At 38.5% G+C, this 17,167-nt stretch overlaps 1 protein-coding gene across 3 annotated transcripts in view; it reads left to right on the top strand.

The window, feature by feature from the left end:
* Window positions 1–17,167, top strand: part of PCTP (phosphatidylcholine transfer protein) — a 254,907-nt gene that overhangs the window by 211,045 nt on the left and 26,695 nt on the right. For 2 of the 3 annotated variants that reach the window (XM_045889199.3, XM_054510889.2), the window contains one exon: window positions 8,359–8,467. The exons of the other annotated variant lie outside the window; for it this stretch is intronic. In XM_045889199.3, coding sequence (XP_045745155.1) covers window positions 8,453–8,467 — 15 coding nt within the window. In that variant the 5' untranslated portion in view covers window positions 8,359–8,452. The remainder of the gene's footprint in view (window positions 1–8,358; window positions 8,468–17,167) is intronic. 3 annotated transcript variants of the gene reach the window in all.

Genomic DNA, 17,167 nt, shown 5'->3' with positions numbered 1-17,167 from the left:
AGGCCAGGACAAAGAGCAGGTAGGGTAGAGGATGCACGCTTAATTTTGTTAGCATACCTGGCCACTTCTCCAGTGGAGAGGCATTATTGCCCGCCTACTAATTCATGAACCATTGTTTGAATTGCCAAATAATGTTGTTATTAGCTCACAGGTAAATTTGCCTCTAAAATTATAAATGAATTTATAATTACCTCATTCCATACATATACACACAATTGATGTACATTGTATACACACATGACTTGACATTGCTAACTTTTTTCATACAACAAGAAAGTCAATATTTTAAGAATTCCAGTTTGAGCCTTTGGTTGTCCTGACTATATGCAAAGAATATATTGATCCCATTTTAAAGTTCAATTTTAAACTTTGTGAAAACAACATAAATAGCAATCCTTTTGTACGACTGTGCACCATGAGAAAATCACCCCACAGATGTTTTCCAGGAATGAAAGTGTTTTCTCCTGCATTGATCACTACTCCAAGCAAGGGACTACTCATGTAGAAGACTACATAAGGAAGTTCCAATCTCCCCATATCACAGGTGGAGAACAGCCTTTGTCTTACCAAGAACTAATTTTATGTTCCCCCGAGTTAATGCAAAAAAAAAAAAAAGCAGTCCAAGTCCCCTGTGGATTTCTTTAGAAATGTCATGTTTGGTCCTTATGCAATGTAAGCAAGACTTCATATTGGGGTTTACCAAGATCATGTTGACTGGAAAGTCTCCCACATCCTCAAGGATGGTATCAGCAATTGTGTGTGCTCAGAAAGTCTTTGCCAAATAAATGAACAAATAAATAAAAGAATGACTGTACACTGAAGTCAAATATAAACTTGGGAACTCAGAGCATTATTCAAATGGATAATTTCAAAGTGACCTGCTATTTAGTGCTAAGTACATTAATTATTCAGTTACTACTGGCATTTTTTCAGTATTCTTTGGATGGTAGTTACCATGTAGATTCAGCCACAGGCTTCACCTAATAATAAACAAACATTTACTGAGCACTTACCTTATGCTATACACCTTTTATAGATTTATTATATATATATATTATTATATATATTATTATATATTTTATTATTTCATTTAATACTCACAGATAATCCAGGAGGTCGCTAGAAATAGTCCCATTATACAAAAGAAGAGATGAAGGGACTTGCCTGGGGACGTCACCGTTTGGAAAATGGTAGAGTCCAGGGTTAGACTCAAAGCCTGTTTGACTCCAAAGTTTCCCTCTTAATCCCTGCGCAATATTGTTTCTGTGTTCAGTTGATGTGCACACTTTCTATTGCTCACAAGTTTATACTTCATCTGAAATAAACTCTTGAGTTTTGAAATGATTGTTTTGCCAGAAGAAACACACAATCACCTTCCCATAGAAACTCTGTAGGGGCCACTGATGGAGAGAAGGGCCAGTTCAAGAAACTGTTTGAAAATATTTTTATCCACTCACAATCTGATATCCACAACGTGGGTGGGTAGTGGAAAGGGAACCATTTGCCCATCTGAACTTAGTTCAAAATAGAACTATTTATCTTATGAGCTTATCTTATGGAACAATGCAGAGAACAGATCTCTTGCTTTCTTTCTTTAGATAAAAATTTTAAAGTTTTGCTTCAGAGAGGAGATGGTACCTTGCTGTCTCCTTTTTGTTTACTTAAATAAACTATACAGGAAACAGGCATCATTGTCTTTGTAAAAGCAGTTGTAAAGCTTGGTCAAACTAATGATCCCAAGACAGTGGTGTGACCGCAGAACGAGAACACAATGTTTCTTCTGTTGTGTCTTGAGGGGCACCCAAGCTCACTTTCAACTCCAACTGGCCACTTGTGCTTGGTGGGTAAATCTGCCATCAATAACTTTGGATGACTTCCAATTTGATGGGCTCAGGAGTCTCAGGAGAACCTCTCTCCCCTTATTTCTTGGTATTTATTTTCCAAGTTAAACTTAGTTTGGAAAACTTTCTTTATAGCTCCAGTTTAACTTGATCTTTTTTCCTAGGGTCACAGGGTAAGGTTTTGGATCCCTTCCACAGCAAAATGAACATCTCTGACTCTCCACTCTGGTTGTGCAATGAAAACAGCCATGAACAGAAAGTCAGGAAACTTGGATCTGAATCTTCTTTCCTCTCTTTCAGAGTTCTGTCTGTCGGACTTCAGGGTCCCGTCTGTAGATCTTTTACTATTCTTTCTTTTTATTCTATTTTTAAAAATCCTATTTGGGCTCATAATATCTGAGAACTTAGACAAGACAGCTTGGGGGAAACTGCTAACACTGCCACCCAAGCTACCAGAACATCTGTAGGAAGCCTCTTAAAAAAAAAAAAAAAAAAAAGTCCCTGGTTCAGCATCTGTCAGCAAAGCCATTGACCTCTTACTGTGGATATTCATCTACTTCCCAGTGAAGAGAGTCACAGACATCTGGCTCAGAGGCTGACTGCAGTGCAAAGGTTTTCTTCAGTTCCAGTCAGAAATTCTAGGTTTGCAGTGATCACACACTAATTTCCACTCTTGCCTGTCCCAAGCCAGTGCAGTAGGGAGTGTTGGGTGTCCAAGGAGATCAATAACAAGATAAATAGTCAATTGAATTTGGAAGTCAAGCAGCAGGGGTCCGAATTCCCACTTGGGGAGCCTTCCTCTGCTGTAACTGACATGACATGACGTAAGTTGGAGACCTCAGTTCACGGTTTTATGTGACAGGACACAGGAGCACCTGGTGTTAGGGAGGACTGATAGGAAAGCCTAAGGGTGAGTCTCTGGGAACAGGAAGCAGGGACCGCTATACCAATGAGGCTCTGGGACAGAGAATTTTGACAGGTTTTGTAGAAGCAACTGGGCTCTCCAGAAGCTGCCAAAAGGGTGCCACACGGAGCGGGTACTTCGTTCGTGCTTCTCCCCTCCCAGGCCACAGGATCCAGAAAGAGCAGCTGTGCCATTCGCTGTGTGACCCAGTGGATTCCTAGTGTTCCCAGTTCACATTCTCAAGTTTATGGATTAGAACTGAGAAAAGGATAGCCTATATATTCCTCTCTCTTTTTTTTTTTTTTTAAAGATTTTATTTATTTATTTGACAGAGAGAGACACAGTGAGAGAGGGGGAAGCAGGCTTCCCGCTGAGCAGGGAGCCCCATGCGGGGCTCGATCCCAGGACCCTGGGATCATGACCTGAGCCGAAGGCAGACGCTTAACGACTGAGCCACCCAGGCGCCCCTATATTCCTCTCTTTCTAAAATTCCTTTTTATTTTCTTTGTGGTGGGATCATGGTCTTAACACCATCAAGTATATTCCGTACCCCAGCAAGGATTTGGACTCCCCGCATCAGAACCGCACAGGGTACTTGTCAAAAATACAGGTTTCTGGGCTCCAGCCCAGACCTACTGCATGACAGCCTCGGGATATTTGGCGTGCATGTGTGTGTATGTGAAGGTGTATGTCTTTGAAAGGTCAGGAATCTGCATTGTTTTATATGTGTCCCAAATGAAGTTTGAGATCCTCTGCTTGATGCTAATATGGCAAGCTGTCAAGTATTTGAGCCTAACCACACTACTCCTCTGGATAAAACCCATCGGTGGTTTCTCTTTGTTGAAGGTTTGGAACCTCAGCATTACACACAAAGCACAAAGCCCCTTCCTCTCCAGCCTCTGCTCCAGGTTGGATCAAGTCACAGATTACAGCTACAACATACTTTTTCATGTTCCTCATGACTTGCTGGTTCCTACTCCTAGAGACTCACGACGATGTGTACTTCTCTTTCCCGACTACCTCAAGTATCCCCTTCACTGATAAGTCTTCCTCCATCTTCAGATCAGGTAGGTTTCAGTTCCCTTCTACGTGTCCACATCCTGCTCGAAGCCAGGGTTTCTTAAGCTGGGCATGTTTAATATTTGGGGCTGGATGATTCTTTTTTGTGGAGGGACTGACCTGCTCATTGCAAGATGTTTAGTAGCATCCCTGGCCTCTACCCACTAGATGCTGGTAGCAACCTCTGAGCTGAGAACCAAAAATGTCTTCAGACATTGCCACGTGTCCCCTGAGGGCAAAATTGTACCAGATTGAGAACACTGCTCTACTTACATATAGTCCTCACCAAATTATGTAGAAAGTAGCTGTTTGCTTGTTTATCTCTTCTAAGAGTCTAAGAGTTCAGGTGCAGGGGCTATACAAAATTTATCCTCATGACCCCTGTGCCAAAGCATAACACCCAATGCATACAGTAGGCATATAACACATATTTCCTCCGTAGCAAGACTTTGAGGTGCCAGGTGTCAGAAGACCTAGATTTTAGCTTATCTTGGTTGGCTCTATTGCTTAAAATGTGGTGACTGTGGACAAATCAGGTAGCATCTCTGTGCTCTGGTTTCCCTCATTTGGTTCTGGTTCTTTTCTGCTTTGTGCTAGGATGGCTGCTTCCTGGTATGCTGACCTTTAATATCAGTGGTAGGAAATTAAACAGGTTTTACATCTGCAACTGCTCAGGATTCACAGTATTAATAGGGAGATTCATCCACTCTGAAGGATGATTTTTTTTCCCTCTAATACACCCTATGAAATGCCTCTTTGGTTATTTCATTATCTTCAAGAAAGGCTTCTCTTTCTCTCTCTCTCCCTGTTTCTTTCACTCTCTCTCTCTCTCCTTCTCTGTTTGCCTACTTTATGACTTCCTTTTACATTCTGGGCATTCCATCACTGTGGCTTCTGTGTTCTCCCAGCACTGTGGTGGGCTGGTTTATATATCTTGCTCCCTCCTTTAAGCAGAAGGAATTAGTTTCCAGATTGAATTCAGCTAAGAAGGACCCCTGTTGCAGGGAAATGTGGACTCTGCCACCACCAACTCCCCTCCACCAGCAGCTGGCTGGGGCTTTCCATTAACCATTTCATGCCCTGAACTTGGAGGCTACGGAAAGCACTGACAAATTGTAAAATTCTACGTAAATGAGTCACAAAGTGCCAGACACATATCCTTTAGCCTGCAAGGGGAGCTTGAAAATCATCTAGTCTAGCTCTTTCATTTTCAACTTGGGAACAGTGAAGCCTGAACAGATCAGGGGACTCACTCATTACTATTTTCTTTGCAGTTTCTTACGATCTCAAAAAGTCAATCTCAATCATTCTGTTGCTTTCTTAATGCATCACAGCTAATCTTTATTTTCCATCTTTTCCTATACTTCATGATCCTCTCTTTAAGCTTAAAATAAGAATTTCCTTTCAATACAGGGTTTGGGGATGTCTCATCTGAAGGAGGTGACAGATGTTTTTAAAATAGTGAGCTCTGTTTTTCTAGGTCTACAGTAGCACATGGTTTAGAAGGATGAACAAGGTTTTGTTTTTTTTTACCCCCAAGGGACAGTTCTTTTCATGCAAATTGAAAATAGCTCTGTTCTATTCCTCGATTTTTTTTCCTTACAACTTTCTTTTAAAAACTTCTTAGGCAGATTACCAGGATTTGTTTATAAGAAGACAGCTGTTGAGAAAATGTGCAGTGCTCATTAGCCACTAAAATGTTTTCTATTCGAGAATTTTTGAAAACTTGCAATATAAATGCACCTGTCTCTTAGTTTACCTGAAGAGCTCATGGATGGTTTTGTTAAGAAACTTGGCAGCCTGTTGCAACCTGAGAGTCTAGGATTGCTCATTGCGGATCAAAACAATGGTGTTTCCTTGGGGACTCAGATGAGTAAAAAACTACAGTGGGTGGAGGGAGACTGACATAGGATTTCAAACTTTGGTTTTGCTAAACAAGTACAGGAAAAGAAAAAAAAAAAAAAGAAGACCACCATCATCCATAGTCATGATGGTTTCTTAAAAGAAAGAGTACTATTGCTCAAAAACAAAAAAACAAAACAAAACAAAATAGGATATAATCTCACGACATTGATTTTACTTTTTCACATTTTGAAAGCATGTCTCCGAATCAGCATGTTGAAACCACCAAACCTAGATTAATTAATCCAAGAACCAGAGTGGGGAATTATAATGTCAAATCCTGTTAAAAAAAAAAAAAAGGAAGAATATACTTCTTTGATTTGTATTGATATTAACTATTGCTCATGTCATTTGTTTCTCCAGTTGGGGCCAGGTGTTAATTATGTCTGAAGATTTCTAGATTACTAGGGAAACAGCACAGTGGAATCCATATGCCCAGACTCACAGACCTGGTGGGGAGAACCTCTAACTTTGCTACCACATTCCATAAACCACTTAACCTGTTTGCTTCTTCATCTTTAAAAACACGACCTATTTCACAGGATGTTGCATAAAATGAAATTATAAATCTGCAAGCACTTAATAAACTATAAAGTGGTCTATGGCTGTGAGATTTTGTATCTCTAAAGTTTGTGGACTTTTTTAAAAAAATTAAAACCTTATCAAGGTTGTGTTAATCTGTCTACAATGTCGGATGAAATTTATCAACCTACATTTTTCATAGGAGAGGACAGTATATAAAGTATGTGTCAGTGCCTGGCATAAAATAGACCATTATTTTTATTCCCTTTACCCACTTGGAGTACATTTTTGACTCTACAGATAATATAAATGCCAAACATTTCACAATATAAGTGATCGCGAAAATTTGAAAATTTTTTGGATACGTGAGTGAAAAGGATATCAAAATAACCTTTAGGTTATGAAACCATAAAACCAGCTACAAACCAGCTCTTTCACCTCACTTCCTTCTCTTACTCCTCTGCGCCCTCTGCCGACTGCATATGTGTATTGCATTAGCAAATTTAACTCTTGAACAAAAGTATCACAATTTTCCCCAGCCCACGACTGAAAGTCCTAACACACAAATTACCACTTCAAGGAATCACGGTGCCTTCTTTTTCAATTTTAATAATACCAGGAAAACTTAGTCATAATGTAAAAACTAAATAGGGATAAATATAAATAGAAAATAAAAAATCAAATGTTAACTCTACCTTCAATAGAACTATCAACATTTTGTTGTATCTTTATTCTATTTTGTCTTCATAAGATGTATGTTATTTTTCTTACAAAGATAGAGTTATGCTGTATATAATTTTTACAAACTTGTTTTTAGCACTGTTTATGGTAAACCTCTTTCCATGTCAATAAAATGGACCATAAAGTGGCTCCCTCGTGTTCCATTGCAAGGATATCCCATATACCTTTATACGTTTATAAAGTACAGTCTGATTTCAGCTTTTCTGATGCTGGTTTGTTTGTTTGTTTTTAATTTTACTCTTATGCCCCATATTGTCCATGAAGATAGGTCAGAAGCTAAAGCAAAAATTGATAATACTTCATAATTAATATTAGGGGCAAAAAATGATACACCAGTACCCAAGATCTCAATATGCTGTATTGTTAAATATTTCTATTGCCTGTTTCCATTTCCTGCACTGCTTATGCTTTTCTACTAAATTGGATTAAAATATATTTGTCATAAGCAAAGAGTAACATTTTAGAAAGGTTTAAAGTCTTTTTCCCAATAAGACTCAAGACTCAAGATATTTCATCTCCAAAATGAGAGTTGACAGCATGAACAAGAAAAAATCAGAGGTCTGGAAAGCCCGAGTGAAAATTAGAAATATATTTGCCATGTTCAACTCCCAATGAAGGAATGAATATCCTCTATTATACTGAGAAAAGTCTGGTTAGTGGGAAGCTGAAGATAAACTTGAGAGTTTTCTCAAGACTCACAGGAAATAATAAATAATTGAAAATAATGGGAGAAAAAAGATAGGAAATTAGGAGTCTGAAAGATGTAGTTTGTGCAAAGTAGGAATTCCACAGCAGGAACTGGAACCACAAGAGAACACAAGCAAAAATAAAAGCAACAGAAGAAGAAATTTTTGAGCTAAATAAATATTTGAGTTTAAAGTTTAAAAATGGTTCACTGAAAGTAAATGGGACACATGCCTATAGGTATAACCAGGCAAAGCTCTTGAACATGAAAGACAAATCAAACTTTTCATAAGAACAAAGGCTCTTACAAGAGTCTAAAATATGTATTTTAGAGAGAAATACAAGCCAAGCAATTCTCCCTAATACTAAATGCCAATCTTCAATGTTTATAGGACTTTGAGGATTAATCAAAATTAAGAACTCAAGAATAGGGACGCCTGGGTGGCTCAGTCGGTTGGGCGTCTGCCTTAGGCTCAGGTCAAGGTCCCAGGGTCCTGGGATCGGGCCCCGCATCGGGCTTCCTGCTCGACGGGGATCCTGCTTCTCCCTCTCCCTCTGCCTGCCCTTCCCCCTGCTTGTGCTTGTGCTGTCTCTCTCTCTGTCAAATAAATAAAAATAAAAGCCTAAAAAAAAAAAAAGAACTCAAGAATAGTGAAGGCGTAGTTTAAAGTTTCCTTTCATAAACTTTTTTTTTTTTTTTTGCAGAGTTCCAGTAAGGAAAACCAGCAAAAGCTTAGCTCTTACTTGTGAAGCAGGGATGGAGGACTGGAACTTGACCTGCTAGTTTGCCCTCCTTCCCATGATGGGGCCAGAGGTACCTCCTCAGACATTTTGAAAACCACTGTTCTAGTCCATTTAATAACATGAAATAGGAAAATAATTGGTATAGCTATTGGAAAAGCTATGGTGAAGTTATCCTTTTATCCTCCCCTGGCAATATGATTGTATATATAGAAAACTGAGAACAACTTAAAAACGAATGGAACTAACAAAAGACTTTAGTGTGGTGATCAGTTTATACATATATACTTAGATATATTTATACATATATACACACACACATATATGAAGATCAACAGAATATATGCACATACAATTCATATATTTGTGTGTATATATTCTGATACTGAATATATGAATATCATATAATAATGAATATCAGAATGCAGAGCAACAGAATTCCTTGATTAATTCCCTCAACAGATGTTTATATACCAGGTGTGTGCTAAGAACTGGGGACACAGTGTTGAGAGGGATGGGCAGGTCTAGATGTTGAGCTTGTGCTCTGATGGAGGAGACAGATGCTCAGCTAATTTCAGATCAAGATCAGTGCTAGGAAGAAATTAGCATTTATTTGTTTAGCTTTTATTGTTTTCCTCTTGCCCCCACTGGGATACAGGTCCAATCACAAGTGGAAATCATTTTTTTTAGGGGGGAGGGGTAGAGTAAGAGGAAGAGAGAGAATCTTAAGCAGGCTCCAGGCCTATCGGGGAGCCCAACATGGGGCTCGATCTCACGACCCTGTGATCATGTCCTGAGCCGAAATCAAGAGTCAGACACTTAACTGACTGAGCCACCCAGGCACCCCTGGAAATCAATTTTGTACAGGAAAAAAAAAAAAAAAAGCCAAAGGCTGAGTTAGCACATAAGAGGCTGGGGAAGAAGATTCTCTGGAGAAAGGATTCGGGCTGACACGTGAAAGATGGGAATGAGTGAGGAGTGTGGAGAGGGCGGACATGTGGCTGGACCCCAGACACTGGGGACCAGCAGGCTGGAGGGCAGTGAGGGGAGAATGGGGAAGATGAGGACAGGGCTCCCAGGAAGGGCTAGTCAGACAGCACAGGACGCTGTAAGCTAGGGTGAGAACACTGATAGAAAGAAGTGAACAAACCTAAGCTATGTGGAAAGTATAAATAGCAAAAACTGTTGACTAATTGCATGCGGGTTTTGAAGGAAAGAAAGCGGTATCAGTAGGAGGTTTTCAAACTTCCAAAAAGATCTGATGGGCACAACACCGTAGGGAGATGGCGGCAAGGAGAGGCGACCTGAATGAGTCCTTTCCCCAGGTGCAACTGGCCTCAGCTAGGTCGTCCGAATTCACGAAGGACTTAGTCTATATTCCCGGAGAAGACAGCGAGGCTTCTGACCCAGACTTGAGACCTGCCCTCTGAGAGAGGACTCCAGGCGTGCAGAAAAAAAGGGCCACAGTGTTTATTCTGATGAGTATCAGAGCGCAGCCTGGGGACCACAGCCCAAGTGAAACCCTAAACTTTTGTCTGAAACGCCCTAGTGCTGAACTCAGATCCCCCACAGTGATTAGTCAGGGCAGCGGAAGGGATTGAGAAATACAATACTTCCAGCTCATCTCTGGAATCCCTTTACTGGAAGGAAGGTGGTTGATGACCTTATTCTCTGATCCCTTCCAGAATTCAAACACCTGGTTTTCTGAACTGTCAATTTTTTTTTTATTTTTTAATTTTTAATTTTATTATGTTATGTTAGTCATCATTAGTTTTTGATGTAGTGATCCACGATCCATTGTTTTCATATAACACCCAGTGCTCCATGCAATACGTGCCCTCCTTAATACCCATCACCGGGCTAAACCATCCCCCCACCCCCCTCCCCTCTAAAACCCTGTTCCTTTCTCAGAGTCCATAGTCTCTCATGGTTCATCTCTCCCTCCGATTTCCCCCCCTTCATTTTTCCCTTCCTTTTCCTAATGTCCCCCATGCTATTCCTTATGTTCCACAAATAACTGAAACCATATGATAATTGACTTTCTATGCTTGACTTATTTCACTTAGCATAATCTCCTCCAGTCCCATCCATGTTGATGTAAAAGTTGGGTATTCATCCTTTCTGATGGCTGAGTAATATTCCATTGTATATATGGACCACATCTTCTTTATCCATTCATCTGTTGAAGGGCATCTCGGCTCTTTCCACAGTTTGGCTATTGCGGACATTGCTGCTATGAACATTGGGGTGCATATGGCCCTTCTTTTCACTACTTCTGTGACTTTGGGGTAAATACCCAGGAGTGCGATTGCTGGGTCATAGGGTAGCTCTATTTTTAATTTTTTGAGGAACCTCCACACTGTTTTCCAAATTAGCTGTACCAACTTGCATTCCCACCAACAGTGTAAGAGGATTCCCCTTTCTCCACAACCTCTCCAACATTTGTTGTTTCTTTCCCTGTCCATTTTTGCCATTCTAAGTGGTGTAAGGTGGTATCTCAATGTGGTTTTGATTTGAATTTCCGTGATGGCTAATGATGTTGAACATTTTTTCATATGTCTGTTAGCCATTTGTATGTCTTCTTCGGAGAAGTGTCTGTTCATGTCTTCTGCCCATTTTTTGCCTTGATTATTTGTTTTTTGGGCATTGAGTTTGAGAAGTTCTTTATAGATCTTGGATACCAGCCCTTTATCTGTAGTGTCATTTGCAAATATCTTCTCCCATTCTGTGGGTTGCCTCTTTGTTTTGTTGACTGTTTCCTTTGCTGTGCAGAAGCTTTTTGTCTTGATGAAGTCCCAAAAGTTCATTTTGCTTTTGTTTCACTAGCTTTTGGAGATGAATCTTAAAAGAAGTTGCTGTGGCCAATGTCAAAGAGGTTACTGCCTATGTTCTCTAGGATTTTGATGGATTCCTGTCTCACATTGAGGTCTTTCATCCATTTTGAGTTTATCTTTGTGTATGGTGTTAGAGAATGGTCGAGTTTCATTCTTCTGCATGTGGCTGTCCAATTTTCCCAGCCCCATTTATTGAAGAGACTGTCTTTTTTCCATTGCATGTTTTTTCCTGCTTTGTCAAAGATTATTTGACCATAGAGTTGAGGGTCCATATCTGGGTTCTCTATTCTGTTCCATTGGTCTATATATCTATTTTTGTGCCAGTACCATGCTGTCTTGGTGATCACAGCTTTGTAATATAGCTTGAAATCGGGTAACATGATGCCCCCAGCTTTGTTTTTCTTTTTCAACATTTCCTTGGCGATTCGGGGTCTTTTCTGATCCCATACAAATTTTAGGATTGTTTGTTCCAGCACTTTGAAAAATGTCATTGGAATTCTGATCGGGATGGCATTGAAGGTATAGATTGCTCTGGGCAGCATAGACATTTTAACAATGTTTACACATTAATAAGAGGAGGGAGAAGAACCATATGGTCCTCTCAATTGATGTAGAAAAAGCATTTGACAAAATACAACATCCTTTCCTGATTAAAACTCTTCAGAGTATAGGGATAGAGGGAACATTCCTCAAGTTCATAAAATCCATCTATGAAAAACCCACAGCGAGTATCATCCTCAGTGGGGAAAAGCTGAAAGCCTTTCCCTTAAGATCAGGAACATGACAAGGATGCCCACTCTCGCCACTATTGTTCAACATAGTACTAGAAGTCCTAGCAACAGCAATCAGACAACAAAAAGAAATAAAAGGTATTCAAATTGGCAAAGAAGAAGTCAAACTCTCTCTCTTCACAGACGACATGATACTTTATGTGGAAAACCCAAAAGACTCCACTCCCAAATTACTAGAACTCATCCAGCAATTCAGTAATGTGGCAGGATACAAAATCAATGCACAGAAATCAGTTGCTTTCTTATACACTAACAATGCAACTGTAGAAAGAGAAATTAGAGCAATGATTCCCTTCACAATAGCTCCAAAAACCATAAGATACCTTGGAATAAACCTAACCAAAGAGGTAAAGGATCTATATTCTAGGAACTACAGAACACTCATGAAAGAAATCGAAGAAGACACAAAAAGATGGAGAAATATTCCATGCTCATGAATTGAACTGTCAGTTTTAATAAAGCTCACATACAGTATCTGTCCCAATAGGCAAAACTATAAACTCATCTTTCTTAATACCTGATTTGTATGTCTTATTTTCCTTATGTTAGCAGGCTAAATTGACTAGGAGCCTTCAGTCTGTATGGATCTGTGACAACATGGTTTGACTAACCAAATAGCCAGGTGGTTATCCAAGGTATTATCTCTTTATGCCTTCATTCTCTTATTCTAATTATCTCTTATAAAATAAAAGGGGTGTCACAGAAGACCCCTGAATAGCCAAAGCAATCTTGAAAAAGAAAAACAAAGCTGGGGCCATCACAGTTCTAGACTTCAAGCTATATTACAAAGCTCTAGTCACCAAGACAGTATGATACTGGTTCCATAAAGTAAAAGTGGTGGACTAGATAATATATAACACATACATAAAATAATTTCTCAAATTAACTGTTCATGTGTTCATGAGGATGGCAAGCTAAGGATGAGAATTTGCATCTTACTTCTTTGTACCCTACAATTGCTGTTATGGCCATTAAAGCATAAAAGCTTATACTTAAGGATGCCTGGGTAGCTCAGTCAGTTAAGTGTCTGCCTTCGGCTCAGGTCATGATCCCAGGGTCATGGGATCTACTGAATCCTGCACTGGGCTCCTTGCTCAGCAGGGAGCCCACTCCTCCCTCTGCCTGTCATTCTCCCTGCTTGTGCTCTCTCTCTGATAAATAAATAAATAAAATCATCTTAAAAAAAACCTCATACTAAAGGAGGATTCAGATATTGCCTTTAATTTATTCTTTTATCTATTAATGTACTCACTTCTTTGATAAATATTTACTAATGATCAGTATTTATCAAAGAAGTGAGTACATGAATACATAAACGAGAACAAATTAAAGGCAATATCTAAATCCTTTCCTGGCACTAAATGTTATAGTATTATGGCTAGAATGTTCATAAAAAGTCTCCTTAGAGTGGAAACCCTTACAGATATAATTGAGTTAGCAGCTATTTTCACTGCTTCATGTCTGTAGATCCTTTGTTGGTAGTAGGTGACGCAGACCTGAAAAAGTAGGCTCTCAAACCCAATAGAGCTGGCTCCCAGCCTCAACTCTGCCTTTGACCTACCCATGTGACCTTGGACAAGTTATTTCATTTTTCTAAACTTTAGTTTCTTCATGTAAAACCTGGAGATCATAATGGAACTGATTTCAGAGGGGGTATTGCAAGGATTAAATGAAAACCCTTAGCATAGTTTCTGGCTCATAATGAGTACTCAGTGGGCTTAAGCTATTATTAAGCTACTTACAGTTATTGCTTTATAAGCTTTGGAGTCCAGTAACAGCGTCATCATCCTCTTCTGTTTCTCCACTGCCCTAGCAAGGCAAAACTCTTGAGCATTTTCATAGGAGCAGACATTCAACAGTACAAGTAAAGGGAAAAGAAGTAAACTGATTTGGACCACCATCGAGACAGATTAAATTCAACTCAGCTATAGAACGTAGCAATAACTATTGAGAGAATACATTCCATAAGGGTCCGCTTTCTCGTTACAGAGTGCTTTCATTTGTATTATTTTTGTAATCCTCTCAGCAAATCCAGGGATAGGTATTATTTTTATATCACTGTTGAGAAAATAGGTTTACAAAATTAAAGTGATCTGCCTGGTTCTTAAAGTGACTGGAACGCCGATCTTTTGATTGCAAAAAAGTCATGTGACCATGACTCTGTCTTTGGAATCCGCAAACCAAATTCGTTCTATACTGTGAAAAACATCCCTACAGAAAGTGAGAAGTTCTGATCTTTGCCCATTTGTTTTATCCATGATACTCTATAATTCATTCTCTTCTCAGTTGTGTGGTGCCTAGCAGCTTTTACTAGTTAATAAGGACAGATATACTTTTAGTCCCCCAATTAAACACACACACACACACAACACTGATCAATCACAACAGGTGATCTATATTTGTTCTCTGTGCAAAGTTAGGCATTTGTGAACATTCATTACTCACTCATTCATTTTACATGGTATTCCAGAATAGTGTTTCTTTTTCTTCTATTTTTAATGAGAATGATAGTATTATATCTTTATTAGAATTATTTCTTTAATTTGTTTACATGACACAAATCTCAAATATATGGAAAAGTGCAGAGAATAATATAACATTCATGAACCTACTACCCAGCACATACATTAATATCGTGCCTTATTTGCATCATAATTTTTTAAAGAAAAATTATTAATTACTTTTGAAGTTAACATGAACCCTTCCCATTCACATTGGGGTTTTTGTTTGTTTGTTTGTTTTTGTTTTTGTTTTTGTTTTTAAGATTTTATTTATTTATTTGGCAGAGAGAGTGAAAGAGCACAAGCAGGGGGAGCAGCAGAGGGAGAGGAAGAAGCAGGCCCCCTTACAAGCAGGGAGCCTGATGCGGGACTCGATCCCAGGACTCTGGGATCATGGCCTGAGCTGAAGGCAGATGCTTAACCATCTGAGCCACCCAGGCACCCTCCCATTCACATTGTTAAGTTTTCAGACTAAACACTATAAAGTTTCTTACTCTGTACATCCTTCTGCAACTTGCTTTCTTTATTCAAATATGTTTTCAAGATTTATCCATAATATACAAATAGATTCTTTTTTTTATTTCAAAAGTTATAAAATGAATATACCACAATTTATTTATTCTGTGTTTGGTGAATATTTTATGTTGTTCCCAATGTTTTTGCCACTAGAACAATGTGTATCTTTACACAATATTAGCAGTTCTCTCAAGTACACTCACCAAAGTGGAGCTGCTGGGCCAGGTAATATGTGGATACTCAATTTTAATAGGTCTTCCCAAGTTGTTTTTCAAACTACAATTTACATTTTATTATTTTTTAAAGATTTTATTTATTTATGAGAGAGAGAGAACATAAGGAGAGTAAGAGGAAGAAGCAGACTCCCTGCTGAGCAGGGAGCCCAACGTGGGGCTCAGATCCCAGGACCCTGGGATCATAACCTGAGCCGAAGGCAGATGCTTAACTGACTGAGCCACCCAGTCGGTTTTTACATTTACATTTTAACTAGAACATTTTATGTCAGAGCTTTCATTTTGTTGTATATTTACCAACTTCTACTATTTAAGTTTTTGACAATTTAATAGAAATGAAATGGTGTGATTTATTTTGCATCTCCTCAGTTATGGAAGTTAAACAATTTTCCATGTGTTTATATGCTGTTTGGATTTTTTCCCTGTTCATATTTTCAATTGCATTATTTGGGTTTTACTTATTGATTTATAGGAACTCCATGTGTATAATCAATATTGATCCTTTGTTGTCCATGTAACAAATGTCTTCTACCAATCTGTGTGTTGGGTTTTGATTTATTTATAGTGTATAGTTGAACAGGAGTTTTTGCTTTCTAATGTAGATCAGTTAATGTTTTCTTTCATGGTTTGTGCTATTTTATGTTTTTAAGAAATCTTTTTTTTTTTTTTAAGAGAGAGGGGAGAAAGGGGCAGACGGAGAGAGAGAGAGATTCTTAATTGGCTCCATGCCCAGTATGGAGCCCAATCCTGGGCTTGATCTCACGACCCTGAGATCATGACCTGAACCAAAATCAAGAGTCAGACGCTTAACCAACTGAGCCACCCAGCCACCCAGCCACTAATTTTTTAAGTTAAGAAATCTTTTCTTAACTCTTAAGTCATAAAGGTTTACCTTTATATTGTCTTCTGAAAGTTTCAACATTTTGACTTATGCAATTAGTTCTTTATACATCTGTAATTCACATTTGTATATGATATGATAATGGAATTTCATTTTTGTTTAAGGATAGTCCATTGTTCAAATATCATTTTTTTCTTTACCATTTTTTGTGACTGAAGTATAGTTGACACACAATGTTACATAAATTTCAAGGGTACAATGTAGTGATTTGACAAGTCTCTGCATTATGCTCTGCTCACCACAGGTGTAGCTACCACCTGTCACCATACAGTGCCTCCAATACTATTTTTTTAAATTGTCCATTCTCTCTCACATGCTAAGTTTCAGTGTGCATATGGATTTTTTAGATGAAAAGCTGTTTCATTATTTATTTATTTTTCCTAGTCAGTATTACCATATTTTCTTTATATTATCCTCATATCTGATAGGGCAGTTTTCTCCCCCCCACACCTTAAAAAGTTGCTTTCCTACTTTTTCAAATTGCTTGATTCCTATACCTTTACTGTGAAGTTTAGAATTGGTGTGTTAAGTTCCTTGAACACTCTTAATGGAGTTTGGTTTAAATTTCATTGGATTTATAGTTTAAATTGATAGAAATGGTCTTCTTTAAAATATTAAATATCCTAATCTATGAATAAGATATCACACAGGAGTAAGGACAGAAAACAAGAACTCTTCCAAGGTGTTTTAAGCAGAAAGGAATTTGATGCAGGGGCTTAATTGCTGGCTAGGTTCCTAGAATAAGTATGTATTTGTTTTGTTTGTTTAGTTTTCAAATATATGGGGGCAGGGATTAGCTATTTTTTTTCTTTTTTCTTTCTTTTGCTTTTGCATTGTCATCAAAGAATGATATATATACTTTAGTGTTGGTTGAAAATATCCTCTGTGGCTTACAGGATCATCAATTTTAATGAATGTTTAATGAGAGTTTGTGAGGTTTGATGGAGGGCTCAGTCTCACCACCCTGAGATCATAACCTGAGCTGAAATCAAGAGTC

The sequence above is a fragment of the Mirounga angustirostris genome, unplaced genomic scaffold, assembly GCF_029215605.1.
Source record: "Mirounga angustirostris isolate CCGP_5_RB_7025 unplaced genomic scaffold, mMirAng1.0.hap1 SCAF_17, whole genome shotgun sequence".
Classification (NCBI taxonomy): Eukaryota; Metazoa; Chordata; class Mammalia; order Carnivora; family Phocidae; genus Mirounga; species Mirounga angustirostris.
The sequence above is the reverse complement of the archived record's forward strand: the minus strand, read 5'-3'. Positions and strand labels throughout refer to the sequence as shown.